This window comes from Plectropomus leopardus, chromosome 4 (assembly GCF_008729295.1).
Source record: "Plectropomus leopardus isolate mb chromosome 4, YSFRI_Pleo_2.0, whole genome shotgun sequence".
Classification (NCBI taxonomy): Eukaryota; Metazoa; Chordata; class Actinopteri; order Perciformes; family Serranidae; genus Plectropomus; species Plectropomus leopardus.
Window position 1 is genome coordinate 17,113,497 of NC_056466.1, and position 21,074 is coordinate 17,134,570.

At 40.3% G+C, this 21,074-nt stretch overlaps 1 protein-coding gene across 1 annotated transcript in view; it reads left to right on the plus strand.

The window, feature by feature from the left end:
* tll1 (tolloid-like 1) overlaps positions 1–21,074 on the plus strand; it is a 57,535-nt gene that overhangs the window by 5,432 nt on the left and 31,029 nt on the right. Inside the window, exons 2-6 of the mRNA XM_042485480.1 lie at positions 15,812–15,934; positions 16,141–16,221; positions 17,774–17,947; positions 18,048–18,165; positions 20,746–20,924. Coding sequence (XP_042341414.1) covers positions 15,812–15,934; positions 16,141–16,221; positions 17,774–17,947; positions 18,048–18,165; positions 20,746–20,924 — 675 coding nt within the window. The remainder of the gene's footprint in view (positions 1–15,811; positions 15,935–16,140; positions 16,222–17,773; positions 17,948–18,047; positions 18,166–20,745; positions 20,925–21,074) is intronic.

Below are 21,074 nucleotides of genomic sequence, written 5' to 3' on the forward strand. Positions count from 1 at the left end.
AACAATCCTCCTTAGCATCTTACATTTACACAACTACATCTAGATCTCCAAAATGGACCCACTCCTTCCACCCAAAGGGGAAAAAATAATTACAGTAAAAATAGGATAAATCTGTGTGTATCTTCCCAACATCTACATACACATATTGATGCACATAAACCTCTCACATTTAAATATATACACAGATATGCACACATAAATGCACCAATTGGACTCTAAACGTGTACATACATGCACAAGTTTACAGTCTTTCTTTCATATCCATACATAAATTGATAAAATAATAAACAGATGAATCAATAAAGAAGAAAAATCTTATTAGCACCACTAACATGGACTGATTTTGTTGTCAGTGTGTAAAGAGTTGGTGACTGTGTGTTCCTGCGTGTGTGCGGCTTGTAAGAAGTGGAAGCGCGGCCCATTCCAGGCCTGACCCTGTGGCATCGGTCTGAGAGGTTGGTATTCCGCCTCCTGTTTTTGCTGTTAAAACACAAGGGGAATATTTGGCTGTCTGCTTATCTCCTCCGAGTCCCGCACTGGTAGACAGGAGAACACACACTTCCAGGCCTTTGTGAAGTGATTTCCCTGCGCGAACACACACATGTACACAGACGTACACACTCACTACGCACACACACACGCAGAGCTCCCTCCATTCACCCGCGCTTATCTCTTCCTGGTTGTCTGCATCCTGCTACTCAGCTGGAGATGACACACACACGCGCACGCACATAAACACTCGTAGGGACGTGCACGAGCTCGTACGCTCACTCAAGAGTCATTCATGCTTCCTTCCAAATCACTGTTCTCATAAAATGCTCACACAAACAGAGTGAAAGCTAAACAAACCACGATGTCCGAGTGAAGCTGTGGGTCATTTCTTCAGGAGTGACCCGGGAGACTAACTGCCTGTTCTTCAAATACAATAGTGGAGTGTCACAGGAGCATGCCGTATAGTACAATACATAATGTATGTGTTCACATGGGTGTACGTCCCTGAACACAGATAACAGGATTTACAGTAAGAGTTCATGCAGCAATAATTGTGGAAACAAAACAAAAAGATTAACATTATGATTTCAAAGCAACTTCAAAAATCGAGAGAAGTGTTTTTATTCTCATCTTGGACAATCTGAACCTCTCTGTCTATGATGTAGCTTGACTGCAGTAATTATTTTCTTGTCTCCACACGGGGGTCGGAGAGCCAAGTCAGGTAAAATAGTTGACAGTGATTTAGTGTCGAGTTTATGAGCACTTAAGTAACATGAATAGTTACATCACAGTTTCCATGTGGAGCTTGAACCAGGACCTTCCACTTCAGGGACGATCTCCACCCAGCTGCCTACATGAAGTAGTTTACGTTGACTGAAATTCATTCTGTCATACAGATTAATGCTGACTGCATATTACTGCACGTGTTTGAAATTTAGTTGTAGAGTGATCTGTATCCAAACATTTTCAGTCTAGTTGCTGTGCTTCCATTTGAGTGGTTTCAACCTTTGTAGGGTCTGAGGCACCTTGATGAACAAATTGGTACATTTTGCTGTTTGTGTGTCTGAAAACTTTAAATTGCACAGTGGTTTGTGTAGAAGTATGTTGTAAAGCATACATTTTAGGCTGTATTTTATGGCTTTCGAAATAGTTGTGATAACAATGCAATAACTCCAAAGTTTAAAATACCCTGAAAGCATCTTTTGACTAATTTAAGGGGAGCTTAAAAATATACAAATGTTTGGTACCTCTGTAGTGTTTTCCCTAGGATTTTTTTCAGCTGCAAGACATTTAGTGCGTCCACTGACACGAGAAGGGCTTTAGACATATATTTGTACACAGTGTAGGAGTTAAAATACATAGAATAAAATGTTTACCTTACCTGATAAGCTGTAACTAACACCTCAGTGACAGGCAGATGAGCTGGATGTCAGGTCACACTGTGCTCTAACTGGATCTGAGCGTCAGACTGTCGCGCCACATTGTACCACATCGTGTTACATCGAACGCTTTCTGTCCAAACTGCATCTGTTAAAATGGAACTCCGTCACATCATGTAAACGAACCACTTACCTATCAGCTGTGCACTTGTAACCACTGAAAAGATGCGTTAAAACTCATTATTCATATTCACAACAACACTATCACGGGTAACTTACAGATATCATTGTAGCTTTCACACCACAGCTTTTGTGTTGATAAGTGGCTGATGGATTGTAGCACGCTTGTCTGGGGGTGTTTCTGATTTCAACATTTTTTTCAGCACTGAATTGCCACTGTTGGACTATCAAGTGTTGAGCCCTGACAACTATCATTTACGTTTTCAAACTGTTTTTTAAAAAGGGAGGTTGCAAGCTATCAAGCGTGATATGACTATAATATTTTATTTCACCAGTCAGTTGAACAAACCATTAAACACAAAAACAATGGCTTGTACATAGCAGAGGGTAATATATAACAGTTTGGGTTTCCTCACCTCTCACCTCAGTAGCTTAGCCTGCAGACTTTTGAGACACATTTGTTGTTTAGACACCGTCACTCACAGAGAAGGCAACATGTTGCCACACTGCTGACGTAAGGGAAGAAGGAGTATTTTCTAGTTTTGTTTCTCAGTTGTCTTCAACTTCAGCAGTAACTATGGTGTCCAAAAATTGTACAGCTACAGACTAATGCTAGAGGTAAACTCTGCTGTGTTTTTTCTTCAAACACACGGAAATATGATCTTTTTAAAACAAAAAGTTTCCACACAGTAGACACATCTCCTCTCTTATGGCGCTCATCTGGTGCATCTTCGGTCTCTTTTTTTATCTGTCATCTCTCTTCTCTGATCTTGAATGCACTGAAGCAGCAGAGGCTCTCTCAGCTAATGAGAGGCTGTTACCCTAACTAGCTAGCTAGCAAGCTGCACCCAGCATGCCCTTCAGCAGAGTAATTTTGCAAATGTACAATTTCAGTCTAATGAGTTGTTCATGTGCCACATGATGTTGTGTGTCTGGCTGTTTGTGGGCTACTTGGAAAGTAAGTTGTGGGTTATTAATTTTTAGGTTACAAAGATAACCCTTAGTAAGAAGGGTATGCAGTTAATAACAATCCCGTCTCAGTATGCAGCCTTGCTTGTCACCACAGGCGCTCCCTGCGGTAATTTCCCTGCTTAAGTGTGGTAGCCAGAGTCTCAGCCATGTGTCGGTATGATGGTGTATGAAATATTCATATCATAAGCAGATTTAGAACCGGTATATAGAATAAACCGGTGCCGCCCAGCACTGTCTGAGCTCCAGATATGTGAGAAAAAAGAAATAACACTTTCCAAGTATTTTGGTCTTTTGGGATTCAGCTGGCATTGAAGTGACCGCGGGTGTTCAAACAGCTCTTTCTGATGTAAGTTTAACCAACGCTCTTGTATTCTATCAGCGCATCAGGTGTACCGTAAATGGCTAAATGTGTGTGTACCCATGTATACTGCATGTGGGTTTTTGAGTTTTTCAATCAGAGTGAAACCCACCATGTCGTGACAGTGAGCTGCAGCTACTGTTCACCCCTTCCCCCATCCCTCAGTAGGAAGGAAACTAGAGCAATGTGTGTATGTGTGTGTGTTTGACACAGTGGCTGTGTGTGAGCCAGAGGACGAGCGGTCTCACTCATATTATATTAAACAGGATTTTCCCGAGCAGAGTGCTCCTGCCACTGAGCTTCCGAAGTCGTCTTCAGGATTCCCGCCTCAGCACAAACTCTGCGGCCGCGCTGAGAGCCGACTGTTTGTTTTGGAGCATCATTGTTCCGGAGCTGCAGAAGCCATGAGTCAGCACCGCCATCACTCCACCCACCTGCCACGCATTGCTCAATTATTAAATGTCTGGCTGCTTTTATGTCACCTAGCTTTTCCTGATGGTATTTATAGCAGCAAAATGATTCGCATACACCCGTTATTGCCTGAGGAAAAACCTTCACAGTCAAACATTTTTTTTTTCAGCTGTCCCTAGTATTGTAGGAACCGAGCTTTGGTCAAAAAATAAAGCCACCTGACACCACATGATGCACAACCACATACTCCTAGCAACGTCCACTAGGTTGATATTTCAGCAAGAAGCAAGCCTTACTGTGTTTGTCGTGCAAATGTGCAGAGACGGTATTGCTTGTGCAGTTATCTAGAAGTGAACTTACCTTCACCTTTTATCCAAAATACCTCTTTACTTTACAGAGAATTATGGGGAGTCCCAGACATTTAGCCTCTGTAGGAACGGGGCATCGGCTGTATCAAGGTGTTATGGTGTACCAGGATATTTAGAAATCCTGAGTTTGATTATAAATACAGTCAAAATACAGACTCTCATCTTACTATTAACGTCATACCAGAGAGGCTTTACTGAGGATGTTGTACATAAAGTTTGCATCACGTGCCCTGGAGGTTATGCCCAGGCCACACTGCATGTGTGAGCACTGTCTGATACTGTCATATACCGTATACCCCGGTGAAATTCCAGGACGGTATGAAGGTATGAAAAAAGTAGATACTGCCCAAGCCCAGTAGGAACCTTTCAAGCTGTTGAGGTCATATGTGGGTCATTAGTCTACCTGGCTGTCACTTTTAGAGTCACATGATTCAAGGCAAAACATCTTTCAAGGAACCAAGCTATGTTTTGTGTCAGCACCTAAAGAAAATATGAATGCTATTAGAGCAGTGAGAATGAACTGCAAATTCACTCGTTTCCTTGTAGGAAATGCTTGCCTGTTATGGGAGCGTATTGCTGCCACTCAAGAATATAAAAGTACGGATCAGTATTACGTTATAACGTCATACGTTCATTGTTATAACATGATATTTTCACACTGTAACGTGATAATTTATAAGTATAAGTATCACGTTATAACATATGTTTATTGTTAGTTAGCAGAAATAGTCAGTGAAAATGGTGTTTTGAGGATTATATTGACTCTATACCACTTTTTACTGCAGTTTAAAAGTCTCCCAGTCACAGAGATGAGGAAATACAAATACGTCTGTATTAACGTCGGTAATTTCTTACTAAAACATTGGGGCAAAGGCAGTGAGCAGCTTGGTGAGAAATGTCCCACAAGTTGCAAGAAAGTAATAAAAGGTGACAAGAACATTACCAAAAAATAAGTTTTAAGAGAGAAGGGAGGATAACTAGACAGTTATCCAAAAATAAAAAACAGGGAACCTTTTCCTGAAAATTATATTCAGAGTTATAATAATTTTATATTTAAAATCCTTGGGGCGCCCAGTAGCTTAGTTGGTAGAACGGGCACCCCATGAACAGAGGCTTCATCCTTGCTGCAGTGGCTGTGGGTTTGAATCCAGCCTTTTATTGCATGTCATCCCCCTCTCTCCTCCCTTCACACTAAAGTTGTGTTATAAAATAAAGTGAAAAGCCTCAAAAATAATGTTAAAAAAATTGTGATGGAAAAATACGATTAAATATCTAAAATAAATTAGTTTTTAGCACTTGTTTTATGTAGTAGTTTTATTTATTTTGACCTTTTCTGGTGCATTTTCAAGTAATTTTCTTGTAACTATTTTACTAATTTCTTGCTCATTTTTAGGGCAGTTGCTCGTTGCCTTCTCCCTATGTTTTTGAAAGAAATAAAGCTAATTTGCTCAGGTTTCAAAAGGTTAAAGTGAAAGTTAAACAGTTCTCTAATGAGTGCGGCTATGCAGTTGAACCTGATGTACAGACTGGAGGATATTTAGAAAGCAGGACTGTCGGCCATCCTCACAACGTAATTGTTCTCTGGTATAAATCTCTCATTTGATCTGATTAATGTATGAGCCTGTTGCCCGCCAGCCCCCCCCCAGGTGCACACCCAGGACACACTGCACTGATGGTTAAATGGAGCCATGATCGCGTCGCGTCACAATGTCTGGCCAAAGCCATGACCTGCTGGAGAGGAATCTCAGTGTCACAGTAATGTGATTAGGAGGTTACACCAGCTCTCTCTCTATCTCTGTGTGTGCGTGTGTGTGTGTCATATGATATTGTTATTTCATCTCATACCAAACATTTCTTTGCCTGTTATCCCCTTCAGTTTATGTGGTAAAAGACTCATAGAGTGTGTGCTCTTGAAGTTAGAGATGATCTTTTCACTGAGTATTACAATTACGTCTGATATAAATTTCAAAGACAAACAAAGAGATTTCTTTTGTGTTTTGTAAAGTAACTTAATGACCTTTTTATTTTAAATAATCTTTTCACCTTTATTTTTGCTATTACTCAAAAAATTGTCATTTTAATTCAGAATTATATTTTGGGGTGCGCTCCTCAACGGGCCCCTCTGATGTGCTCTTGTCTACGACAGGACACAGTTTGATTAAAGGTGATTTATGTTTCATAAATATAAAGATAAATAGTTCTTTTTAGGAACTGACAGTATTACCCTGTTAGTTGGTTTTGTTTATGACCAGTCTGGGCTTTATTTACAGGTTGTTTCAGATGTCCAGTGGTTCTCCTTACTGCTCTGTCATTGGTAATTAGCTGTGTTCATGCTTGAAGAAACTTTGCCTGTCCGAATCTGTAAACACACACACATTGTATGCTCTTTTGTTTGCGATTGTTTCATCTTATGTCACAGAGGTCCCAAGGACCCCGTCTTCTTTCTCTCTCTCTCTCTCTCTTGCTGTAACACATACATGTGCAGGAGGTGGGGTGAACTTTAAGAACTTGGACTGAGCTTCAACATTTTTATTATTCTTTTGTGTAGAGAAAGTACATTTCTGACTAATTAAATGACTGACTCCTGCATCTCTTCACATTGCAACTTCTTACTTATGCCAAATGCCATCTTAAATACCCACAGAGAAAACCATAAATCAAGTACTACTTAAAGTGATGTGAGTTTTCAGATTCCTCCATTGGTAGATGTGGTTAACTTCTCCTCAAACTCCTCAAACCATTTGTAGCATGATTCAGCCCAGTATGACCAGGAATAAATGTTGGATGATTTCTTATGATATACTGTATATGTTTAATGCCATCGGCATAGCTTTAATTTACCAATTTTGTCTCCAATACTCATACCTACTTTAATTACTTACATTGCAGTGTCTTACATTCCTGTTTATAGTTGAGTTTAAAAGAAAAGTAGACCCACCAGTCACAACACAACAGAGTGAAACCACACAAATGTAAAATAATGCTTCCATACTTAATTAAAGAAATGATTCCTTCGAGAGTAAATAGTAGAATAGTAAGTATATATTGCCAACAAATTTAAAGCACCAAAAAATTTAAATAAATAAACCTGTGTGAACTTTTCAACATTCTGGTACATTACTGCCTCTCAGGTTTAAGACTGAATGCACCTTTGAACAAAAATGTACTTTACTTGTCAAACACTTCAGACTAACTGGGCAGATACCCAGTCATAATGGGGTGGCACCTGTGGCGGCCAGTCAGATTTCAGGAGTGGCCCAGGCCACTCCCAAGAGTCAGGGTGTAGAGAACTTTAAACACATACCACTGTCCAACTAAAGTTAGCGAGTGTGCGCTGGTTTTCTAAACACGGGTAAATCTGCTAAATATGAGCGATTGGCTGTATTCCCACTGCCACTGAACTCATCATGGGAGAGCGAGTCTGCCTCTGTCAGCTGGCCTGTATGTGTGTGCGTGTGTGTGCGTGCGTGTGTGATGTCTTATTGGTGTGTCTGTTCGATGTTACAGACAGGCAGGAGAACAGGTAAACAGTAGACAGCAGCAAGAACTGAGGTGTTTGAGTACTTTTCAGTGGTTTCTTTTTATTTATCTCTTACTTATTCAGTCTCTCTTTCAAACTCGGTGCAGACTAATTTTGAACAATATTTAAGCACAGCTTAAACTGCTTTAAGCACATTAATCAGTGACAGTGCATCATTGCATCTCACCAGTTAAGGAGCTGAAATTACCGCCTTCACCCGGGCGTTGCCCTCAAAGTTGATCAGAGCTGGAGGCGATAAAAACTGTCAACTGCAGAGTCATTTGACCCAGGTGTGAATGCTGATTGGACCCATTGTGGAGCATCACTGTAAAGGCTAACTCAGCTTGGTTGTATGTTATCCTTTTTGTTGTGCTGTACATCTTTGGGATGTGCATTTTTGTAACCATGCAGTGAGCCTAAACTGCACAAACCTGTAGTTGCTCACAAAGGGTTAATATGGATCAAGCAGCTTGCACAACAATTGCTTTTGGAGAAAATCCTCAAACAGGGCCAAGATAATCTCTTTTTAATATTACAGTACATTCACAGTCACAGTTATATACAATATAATAATATCACACGAGTGGAACAGCTCATACACATGCACATGTTCACACACACTTGCACACACACACACACACCTTCGCCCACCTACAGTGTGACCTTTTATTTGCTTAATGAGGAGCTTAGTGCGATGTGTGTGTGTGTGTGTGTGTGTGTGTGTGTGTGTGTGTGTGTTAGATACACCCCAGCGAGTACAGCATGAGTACAGAACTCAGCAGTGTATAATTCTCTGCACTGCATAGTTCTGTAGCAAGCAAATCCCTTACAGTAACAAATAATATGAGAAATATGTCCTAAAGAGTGTTGATCCTGCGGCTGGGTCAATATGCTTATCTCCTGAACTGATACTTTCAGAATACAACAATATCAAAACTGCCCTCCACTTACTGATCGTATTTTTTTTTGTAATTTAAAATAGGTAAAATTGATCCAACTTGATTCGCTCAGCCCCTTGTCCCGTTCTCTGTGTTTATCAGACCACCAATAAGACAAGAAGTAGCGAGCTAACGCTCATCGTGGACCTGCCACTCCACAACCTGTCACTGTGGACTGCAACACCAGTTGGGCAGAAGCTCCAGACAGGGACCTTCAGTCACAGCAGACTGGGTCTAATTTGTGTAACAGCAGCCACAGGAAGTTTTGGGAGATCTGGGATCAGACTACCGAGGCTGCGGTTTGCACTCGTTGAATTTGAGTTGGTATAGCCACTACCTCAGGTCTGTGTCCTCTGGCTGTCTATTTTTTCAACTTTTTAGCTTAGTTGTCCTTGAAACAAATTTGACACCATGTAACTCATAGACTACCACAATAAAAGCTGCAACTTCTCTGTGCACATTTAGAACAAATCTGAATATACTAAAACTTCTGTAGGCTATATATTTTCTCATTTTCCTCCAGCCGTGATCAATTCAGCCACTGCAGCACTCTCACTTGCAGCAATGGAAACAATATATTTTTCAACAGTGGAGTCTGGTACCGGACTTAGTTTGAGAGGAAACCACCAAAGTAGGTTCAGAAAGTTTTCTTTTAAAAAAAAAAACTCAAAACAGTTGGGATTGTTTCCAAGATTGTCTGTTTTTTTAAGTACTTAATTGCAGTGTTTCTTTTAACATCTCACGAATATTTTGCACAAGTCATTACATATTTTTATGCTTTTTGTGTAAATTAAAGCTTCATACATAAAGGCAAGCAACCATACAAAAATAAGAAAGGATAAAGTAGTTATCACCCTCATCTTTATTAATAATAACAAAAACAACAACATTAAAGCTCTAATAAAAAAGAAATACATTTTAAAAGTGGGAAAGTGTGTGTGTGTATGGCTGGATGGGGATGTGTTAATTCATACCTGTCTAATGCAGAGTGTCATTTCATGTACGCGGTTGTTTGGATATAATTTGTTCCATTTCTTAAACTGGCCTCTGATTGAGAAAGTTTTAGTTTTTTTTTCCATTTCAAGAATATGTTCTATTGTTGTTATCCATAAATTTAGTTTGGGTGTGATTGGAAAATGCCCTCTATTCCTGCGTCATCTGCAAATTATGTCTTAATGGGCAGTCGTGCATTTGGATGAAAATTTTTACAATTCAGCTGTTTTTCTCACACACACACACACACACACAGACACACTCAGTCATACAGAGTCACTTTTGTTAGCAGGCTGCCAAGTAAACTTGCAGAAAGCCGACATCAGTCCTGTTCGCCTGAGAAGTTGATCAATACAACACAAAAAATCTGTTTGCTCTCCAAACAGCCACTATGTTGGGAGGTGCCTGATGCATGTGAGGGAAATGAGCCTCTCAGTTTGTGTTTGGTGCATTATTCCTCTCTCTTTCTCTCTCTGTGTGTGTGTGTGTGTGCGTGTGTGTGTGTGTGTGGGTGTGTGTGTGTGTGTTTGCTGCAGTGCCCCTGCTGAAGGGCGAACAGTAAGGCCCTGGTCAGCATGATGTAGGTCTCCTGGGATGTCCTGGGGTTTTTGGATCAATACTTTTCCTCCTGCATCTCCCTGCCTCACTGTCCTCACCCCTCCTCACCCACTGGCTTGACTTTGGGCTATTTATGGTATCTCTATGGATTAACAAGACCCCAACAATCAATGGGCCAAACTTACTATCACTGTATTCTCCCTCTTTATCGCACTTTGTATCTCTGCTTGTGTCAGCTCCTTTTTCTCTGGAAAACTTTTAGTCTTTGTCGTTTCTCTTTTTGTCCTGAAATATCTGGAACTACTCGGTGTGTAATGTCACAAACACCCATCTCAGATAGAGACAAAAGCCAGGGGAATATCATTTCTAATGCAGGTGCACTATGACGCGGTCTATGTTTACACCAGAATTCAAACAGAAAATGACATTTTCTGGTGAAGTATGAGTCTCTTGAGGTGTTAAGTGGATTCTTTTTTTGCACCCAACTGGTAGTTTTTATGTGCTATGACAACACTTTGGCACAGTTTGCAGTAGACGGGGAGTATCTGTAGAAATTGTGTAGCCCACAGTGCAATATGTACCAACGCCTGTTCAGACCACATCTTAGCAGAAGTGCTGTTTTATTAGTATAAGTGTTATTTTTAAGGGTCTACATGACAAAGTCACACCAACATCAACCTCTACAGAGTCAAATAAAGCTCTTTTATAGATGTCGGGATGACTGCTTCACTTTTCGACCAGTGACTCACTGAATCCAGCCTTTTAAGTAAAAACAGGACACAAGGGAAAAACATTTTATCATGCTACAAAGTTTGTTACATCTGCACATTTCATCACTGTTTTTGACATTAAAAATCAAACAATAAATGACAATAACTGATGTTATTGGTTGTGATTGATGCCTACCTGGACATCACCAAATGATAACTGGTTTCTTCTGATCAAACCTATCTTAAACCTGCACTTGTGCCAGCTGTGTGATAGTATACCTGCTTATGAAATTACCAAAAACCTGTTGGTCATGTTCAAGTCTGTTTGCAGCATTTACCCATACCAGCATCTGTGTGCACTTGTACTGCTTGTACTTTATACATGCACTTTGATCCTTGCAAACATGCCACTGAAGATACAGTATAATTAATTATTCATGACAAAATAATCCTTTAATGGCATCAGCTGAATTGCAGAATGACAGAAAAGTAATGACGAACTGCTGCCATAATTTAATGCTTTGACTTGTCTTAAATGAAACTAAACTGAATATTTTTTTCAAGTGGTTATGTCTTACGCCTACAATCTCAGGCACACAGCTGGGCAGTACAGTGGTGTACATGATGTTACAGAAGTGCATCTTTAACTGATTCACTGTGGACAGAGAAACTTTTACAGTAGCACCACAGTGTTAAGCCTAAATATTGTAGAGGTAATATTTTAACTGGACATTATGACCGGAGAGATATAAATATGTCTGGACCTTAATAGATTATTCTGGTCCAAAGCAGAATCAAAAGTTGGAGCGCAGCAGGGCTGGTGAGAAAGCTGCTTGTTGTGTGACAGAGAGGAACGGAGAGACGGAGAGATAAGGTGTAAACTGGATAATTGCACAATGTTTCTTTAAAATATAACAACTTACTCACAACAGTGCTTTGTTACTTTATGACCTGAACTTCCTGAAACCGGCAATATTTTCAAGAAAACTTACCTGAACCGCCCGATCCGCGGGTCAACCTGCAGCCTGTGGGACCCACAGGCTGCAGGTTGACCTGCATCACGTCACTACATTAATGTGCTCTTTAGCAACATTTCAACGACAGCTCAGCAATAACGTAGCTGGTCACGGTGTTGCCATGTTCACACTTGTAGTGTGAACATGGCATAAGTCTTAGTATGGTCTTTAAAACAGATACATAATATATTGGTCTGATGTACTGCCAAATTAATAAAAACATGAATGGAGAAGGCCCATGGTAGTCAAATGAACATTCAGTTCAATGGCACGCGCCCCCAAAACTTGTGTTCACTGTGGCATTGTGTTGTGCACTAAAACTGTACATTTGATAGTGCCTTTTTATGACCATCGCAAGGTTAGCATGTTTACTAATTATGCTGTTTGATCAGCATCTTGATCAGCTGCACCTGTCAGGTGGATGGAATATCACTAACACGGATTTGCAAAAATTTGCTACCACATTTTGAGAGACATATCTATTGAGTGCATAAAGAAGTCTTAGATCTTTAACTTGATTCTTCAAAAAATTGAAGCAAGAACTAAAGTTTAAATTTGTATCCAGTGTATAACAGATAATAATAGATACTTGACAGCAGCTCTAACCTTTAGATCAGAGGTTATTCTCATATCCATCTGACCAATATATCATACACCACCATTTAACAGCACACACTCCCAGTCCGTATATGATATCATGATTTGTAAACCATCTGTGGTCATTGTGGTGTTCTCCTCACTGCAACAATAGCTCACAGTCGAGCACAATGGCACCCTGACCCCCCATTTCCTTTAGTGGCAATCCTGATTAGCTAAGTGACAAGCTTCTCCCATGCCATTGTTAATGTATTAGTGTCTTGAGTCCCTGTGGAGGGCAGTAACTCCACTCAGCTAATCATTTCGCGATGGTTATCAGTCAGTCATTCTTTGTTAGAGGCTGAGAGATGTACTGTAGATATGGAAGGAGATGGAGAAAAAAAGAAAGAAATTGGTTGTAAGGAGTCACAAAAGGATGAGAGAGGACGGGGATTGAAGCAGGAGCAACGGCGAAGGAAGATTTTAGAGTAAGAAAGATGAAAGATGAGGCATGCTGGAGGAGCAGGAGTGATTTTAAGTGTTTATTATGGGTGGCACATGTCAACACTACAGCAACAAACCTACTGAATATTGTTATTTAACTGTAAACAAGTGAAACATTGCATTACACACACTTTTTTGCATGCTCACTCTCATTTCAACCAAAATTTTAATCAAAACAGCCCAAAGTTCAGCTCTATTTGTCATTAGACAATACAGGATGGCATACTAAAATGCGCCTGTAGCTAAGGCCAGATATCGATACAAAAATGATGATAGCAGTATCAATACTAAAACCCTTCAAGTGATACTGATACTCCATAGATTCCTTCATTTGATACCTTTTTTCCTACTTAATTTAACAATCTTCATGTAAAAGTAAGCATTCAGTTACGTAAAATGCCAACAGACTCAGGGCAAGTTTATTATCAATAACTAATCTGTATGTGTGTGTGTGTGTGTGTGTGAGAGAGACCGTGTGTGTTGGTAAACGCAAGTGACTGTATGTGGAGGGATGCTGTCATGAAACTGTAGCAGAGCATCTCGGCACACATACTAAACTGCCAACTCCGTCAGGTACAATGCCTGGACTTAAGCTGCTGTGGTGGTGGGCCAGTCGCATGACACATTAACACTTGTGATTGGCTACGAACAAAAAATACAAATCGTCTCTTTTTTCTTGATCTGGGTGCCAAAAGGATTGAAAGCAGGCATCATTTGACTGGGAAAGTTTCAATAGCAAAGGGAAAGGAATGATTAAAGTGACTGGTAACTGTTTCAGTGTATAAATGGACACATGTGTATCCTTTTAACAGTGCTCATGAGGCATACTGAAACCTTTCACTGGATTCCATGGAAAGAGAGAGGATGTGAGGTTGCAGAGGAGAGGCTGGAGAGGTCTGAGTGGTTAGGGAGGGACGGGACAGTTGTTGGATTTTCCAAAAAACTTACACATGGCCTGATATCAGACCACTGATATCACCACCTCTTCGAGCTGGTGTGTGTGTGTGTGTGTGGGAGGGGCTATCTGGGCAGCTGATATCAAACACAAGTTCATAGGTATTTAAGTGTTATATCGTGTCTGTAATTGGAGTGAGTAAAACTATGATGACTGTGCAATGAAACATCTGTTGTGGAGAATCAACAACCAGCGAATTTGACTTATGTGATGACTTGCCCTCTGCAGATAAAGAAAGACCTGAGTTTCTTCCTGGCACTTGATTTGTACGAGGATTGTGCTTATGTGACAGCTACTGTTACCTTCTGCTCAGTGGAGAAGTGCACCTTGTATTAGCTGAATCAAAGGCTCTGAGAGATCATCACTGCAGGTCAGAGTGTGTCAGACTTTTTCTGCTTGAACTAAAATAAATTCTGTGAAAGCTCTAAAAGTCTTTAACTGGATCAGACTTTGTTCTGGTCAAGTTTATCCAACAGGTTTAAACAACAAAATCATTTCTCTGTCAGTTCTCTCTTTCTCTCTCGCTTATGTGACTCATGAGTCTCAGACCTTCCTACAAAATGAACAATGAATATATAAAAAGATAAATAAAATAATAATACCCTATAATCCAAGAACTCATGGTGTGAGTAGTATCAGAGCAAAACTGGAGCAGGATGGAGTCAGAGACTTTTTTTTAAAAAATCCGCTTTGCACCCCATCCAAAATCCTTCCGTTCGAGCTTTCCTCTGCTCCACTCACATGCTCCGGTTCACACTGACACAGTTATACTCACATTCATACCTGAAAGCTGCCATAGCACAACCACAGTCCAATTTGTTCCCATACAGTTGCTTCACTGGACCAAGTTAGAGCAGCCACACTGCCGGTGTGAGCGGCGCTTCTCAGCTTCCTCTCAGCAAGTGAAACTGAGTCTTGCCATTTTTTTCCGTGTGACGTGTGCAGTTGTCATCAGAAATAGACAGTGAAAATGATAATTATATTGACATTATACCACATTTAACTACAGTTTCATTTTCTCTGTCACATACATGAGAAAATACAAATGTATCTGTTTTACTCAACCATTTCTGTTTCTGTTTTAAAAATAAAAGCCCTCTGACAATGTTTCTATAGGGGGAATCCTTTCAGTTGTTGACACAGGGCATTTTATTGTGAAATATTTGCAGTACCGTGTTGTTGACCATGCAGTAGTTCATAAATGAGTGGAATATGTGCTTACTGGAAACACATACTCATTGCAGCAGGCAGCTCTTTAGCAGCGATGCAGAAACAACGCTGCCAGTATGAACACCACAAGTGTGCAAGACGCAGCATTTCGACAAGGTTACCGTCACACGCTGCTCATGCGTGTAGTTTGTCCTGGGCAATAGCCATTGTACAGATATGAGCGAGGAGCTACTGCTCTGTCACTTTATGCATTCAGATATACACTGAGTCATTTCTTTTTGTCTTCCTCTAAAACTTGGACCCAAACAAAACAGACGTTTTTAGTTTTAGTCTCTTATGTCACGGTGTGAGACATACCAATAATCTGTATAAAAGAAAATATAAGTTGTGAATTTACAAACAAAAAAAAAGGTGCATAATAATCTCCAGGTGGTTACATTGCATCCTGTTTTGTGGCTGTTGGCTGCAGCGGTCTCTCTCAATATTGGACCAATCCAGAAAAATGTTCCAATTTGTCACTTAGATGCAGGAACATGGGAAAATAGGGGCCAGGTTGAAAAATACCAACCTATTTCCAGTGACTTATCTTATGAAGAAGAATATTCCATTTTGATTTTAATAATGACAAACTATAGTAATCATATGTGATCATATGTATTTGATTATGCAGTTGATAGTGATTATAACAGAGGTTTATCCCTTAACTTCCAGCTGCATTCTGGGGCGACATCGCTTTAGACGAAGAGGACCTGCGCATGTTCCAGATCGACAGGACGATAGACCTCACACAGCACACACACATGCACACACACTCCCGGCAGGGCCACACGTCTGGTGAGTGGACTCCACATCTCACTCTCACTCAGTAATCATCATGTTCTGCTCTCTCTCATGTTTCCTCTGAAACCCTCGCTCTGATTACCTATCGACTGCAGAGTAAAGCAGTTTGAATGGGAAGGAAGCAGACAGAGGCCACTTGAGGATATCAGCATTTATTTTGCATTGTTTGTGCTTTGATTTTTGGCTCTTGTGTGTGTCAGGTGGCCTGGAGGAACATGACATTTCTAAAAAGAGAGGATCTTTATATCTACTGCTGGAGAGAATACGCAGGTTTGGCTTCGGTGAGGACTCTACACTTTATTACTATATTTTAACCAATAAATTACAAATCCTGTATTCTTTACCTTTATGCAAAAATATCACAGTAACATCCTGGATCGTTTGGGAATCCACAGGTTTCCATTTATTTCATGTACAATATGAAAACACCTTTTCTGCAGAGATTGGAGGCTTTGATTAGATTTCTAAAACCTGCTTGTCTGAGCAATTTTAAATTCTCTACCAATAAGATTTTTGATCTCTGCTTGTAAACATGCAAGCTTTGAAAAAATTTGTTGAAATGTTCACTGTGATAGACGATAATCTCAAGCATGTTTCAAGTGTCTGCAAATTGAGTTTCATGTCAGTGAGATGAAAGGAACTAAATGATTTGCTTGGAAAAGTACTGTGCAAAAAGTTGTTTCCTCTCTTGTGTTTCTGCTGTAATTAAATATTTAATTATTTTTGAATGTATAATTGCACATTTTATAGATGAAATATCAGCATTCAAATTTAGCCACCAGGTTTGTTGCAGAGGCTGTTTGAGACTCTTTAGTTGTCTGACTACGAGGGTTGGGTACCAAACTAAGTACTTTTAAGGGTACTGACCGAGTTACATCTGTAGCACAGTCTACAGTTTCACGTTAAATCCATCACTGACAAATGTCTGTACCTGGGAGAACATCTGACTGAGAGTACTGGGTTGAGACAAAAGGGGGAAGTGTCCCAAAGCCTGGAAACCAGTTGTGGAGCTCCGTGGCCAGTTCCTAGGCCGTGATTTTTTATGCCTCTGTGCCCACAATAGACGTGACCAGAGGTGTTATTTTTTAGGGTTGTCTGTCCGTCAGTCCATCTAGTTCAATCGGAAAATATACCTGAAGGGAATTTCTTCAAATTTGGCACAAACGTCCACTTTGACTCATCAATGAACTGATTCGATTTTAGTGGTCAAAGGTCACTGTGACCTCACAAAACTTGTTTTTGGCCATAACTTTGGCTGATAAATAAGAATTATTTTGCTGATTATGACAAAATTTTACATAAATACTGAATGTGTTAATTGGATATAATGATGAAGTGATGACATTTTATATCCATAATAATGCTATTGGAACAAATGCAGTTTGATAATAAGGTTGTCCTAATACTCCATTTGTTGCTAGAGCTTTGACAGTTCAACACTGCTTTCCTTCTTTATGCTCTTCTTAAATGAGCAAATTTTGTATCACGACTTGGACTCTACTGAAGCACAGTCAGATTGAGAATGTACGACTTACCTTTTATAGCACAACTTATTCAGTAAACATTATAAACTTCTTGAAATTAAATGTTTAATAAAGCCGTATATTGCACAGCCACAGCTATATCTGCCTGAGTTTAATTACCCTCTGATCTGAGAACAAACTCTGAAAGGTCACATATAATAAGAAATAGTGTGATCCAATAATCTCTCAGAGCACATTAATGACCTGATATTCATATAAATAGACCAGTAATACATTCTGTTTGAACATACATGAGAAAAACTTGTGGTAAAGGTGGATTTGACTGCATTTCTCTCCCCTTCTCGGATAGACTACCTCCCAAAGAACTCCAGCAAAGGAGCTGCCAATCCTAGAAGCCAAACTGGGAAAGGTGGAAAGACTGGTAACGTCATGAAGAGCCGTATCCCTCGAGCGGCCACGTCCCGAGCTGAGAGGATATGGCCTGGCGGAGTCATTCCCTACGTCATAGGAGGGAACTTCACTGGTAGGCAACTCTACTGGACTGCTGCCTGTACAGCTGAAGAGTGAGATACACGCCAGCGTGTGATTGTGTAAAAGTAGGATGTGAATTGTGTGTGTTTCAGGTAGTCAGCGGGCCATGTTTAAGCAGGCCATGCGTCACTGGGAAAAACAGACGTGCGTAACTTTCATTGAGAAGACAGACGAGGAAAGCTACATTGTGTTCACCTACAGACCCTGCGGGTGAGTTTGGTGAATCTCTCTCTCTCTGTGTGTGTGTGTGTGTGTGTGTGTGTGTGTGTGTGTGTGTGTGTGTGTGTGTGTGTGTGTGTGCAAGTTAGTTCCTTGAGCTCAGTAGTGACCTTGTCACAGCGAGAGACGATGCGGTCACTCAACAATGGCTTCACTTTCCTTCCTGTCCTGCTCCTGTTTCCCCATCCCACCAATCACGCTGCTCACTCCAAGTTTTGTATGTTTGTGCAGTTTTTTTGTTCATACGCTGCAGAAGTGCATTGTTCTGTTGAGTGGCAGCAACGTGGGGTCATAGTGTGTTTGTACAGTGGTCGCACTTCAACGACTGGTTGTGAGTTGTAAAGTGTCTGTTGAAATCACGACGTTTGTTGAGTTTAACTCTCTAGGCTGCTGTTGTGCGGATGGTTGAAAGAGTAGGACATGTAGGATTAGGGCTGCAAGATATTGGCAAAAAGTGACATTGTCATTTTTTTTTCTGCAAAATATATGTCAATATGAAAAAACAAGTTGGAATTTCCACCAGATGACTTTGATAGCTTTCTTATTTTGCTCTCATCCTGCCCCTCGCTCAGGGTGTGCTTTGTGGTTCATCAGACAGACTTCCCTTGTAGATTAATGTTAGTCTTAACTTGTAGTTCCAAGTCGTAACTGGGAAACCTCTGGTTTCTTTAGGCGAACTCATTTAGCTTTAGCCAGGCTCATAGCTGGTTATTAGCTTTTACAGTCCAGCAACTCTGCATGGAAGAATGGTTGGGAGATGTGGGGATAAAGTTGCAATAAACAGGTGCTTTATTCTTTCTGTGCAGCAAACACAAAACACAACCCCTTTTTACAGTCATTATACTGGATGTGCACATACAGCTTATGCTTCACTGTGGCACTTGCCGGCTTGGTCACTGACACACACACACAGGAATCTCACTTCCCATAACAAAAGCAGTTTGACTACGTCACATACACACATAACCTGTCTCATAGGAGAAGGCTTGGTCAGCAACATTAGTCACTGAAAATGAGAACTGTGCAGATTTTCCTTTTGTACCAAGCAAGACAAGAAAAGAAAAGTTGTAGCATGACGTGTTGAGTTTATTTGCCTCACTTGTCATGTGATGTGACTATTAGGCATGCACCGATTGCACTGCTGATGCTGAGCTCATATATCTAGCAGTGTGTATGTATGATAATGCTAAATTGATTAGCTGATCAACAGAAAATCAACCAACAGCAATTTGAATAATTGTTGAATGAAAGTCATTTATCAACCACCAACAAACCCAGTACTATCTTTTTTTATATCACTGTGAAGTGAATGTCAAGTCATGTGTTATGATTGCAACATTTTTATCAAATGTATTTTTGCATTCAGCAGCATTCAGGCACATTTGATATCTTGACTATAAGTTAACAAGATTGGTATCAAATCTTTATAGTGTTTTAGTACTTACTAAAATGTGTCCATTGCACCAAGTCTTGACAACTGTTAAGTGTCATTTGTAGTCTTGTTTACTTACCTTTTTAATGGAGAAAATTGATTTGTAATAAAACATTTTTCTGTGGACTGAACAAGCAAGACAAAGAATAGTCTGTAATAATCTGCGTGCTGTTTCTTTGCTCTGAAGATAGTATCTGATGCCTGATGAAGATCTTGAATGATAAAATTGTTGCACCATTACAGAGATTTTTTTTCAGAACCAACAAACCGTGCACTGTATGTTTTCCTTAATATTCCCGATTTGATAAAGCAAAGAATACTTTTTTAGACGTTCATGCTTCAATCTTTTAGTTGAAGAATGATCGTTATACAAGACACAAGTTCTAAATAAGGTCATTTTGAAATGTATCTGATTTTTTTATCTGCCATTTAGATGTGTGAAAGATCTGCGTGTTAACAGATGATGCCAGTTGTCTTATGCTCTGTGATTGGCTGGCTGCATCAGAGATTAGACACTTTAATCTGATGTATAAATACCCTGCTGCTTGGATGTGTGACAAACGGGGACATAGACAAAGAGGAATGCAAAAAAATAAGTCATGTTTTATAATGAAACCACAGTATGTGTGTGGCACCTGTTGTGGGTGAAGTGCTGATACTAGAGCTGCAAACGCTAGAAGAAAAGACTCTATCTACTCCAGTGACTCCTGATCCTTACCCTGCAATCAGCTCGCTGGGTAACTTTAATCAGATTTGTTAGCCTGGCACGGACGTCTCGGCTAACCAGAAAAAAAAGAATGAGTGTGTGTGCTTTGTGTGCGTGTGTGTAAGCAGCAATATGTGGATTCTCACAGCTTATTCTCATTGGGTTATGAAACTGCAGCGCTGTATGTAAATAAACCCTGACGCTTTCCCTCTGGTGGACGTAGTACAAGGCAGGAAATCCTGATAAGATTCTGTGTGTAAGTGTGTGTGTGTGTGAGAGAGAGAAAGAGTGTGTGTTTGTGTGTGTGTGTGTGTGTTTGTGTGTGTGTGTGTTCATGCAACATTGCTGATGCTTTATTTTCTCCACTGCCAAATGTGTGGTAAATATTGTCCGCCTATCTCCCTGCTATCAACTTCCTACTAATCCTTATTAGGTGTTGTTCCTATGTGGGTCGTCGTGGCAACGGGCCTCAGGCTATCTCCATAGGGAAGAACTGTGACAAGTTTGGCATCGTGGTGCATGAACTAGGCCATGTCATCGGCTTCTGGCACGAGCACACGCGGCCTGATCGTGACGATCACGTGACCATCATCCGTGATAACATCCAACCAGGTGAGACTCAGTCCCCAAGATGCACTTTGGTCACTGATACAATCATTGAGGGTCGTTTCAGCGAGTGAGGATCTTTATGGACAACGTGCACTGCAAAATCTGACAAGTTTTACTTGAAAACTGTAAAACTTTAAAATATTTAGAAAACCG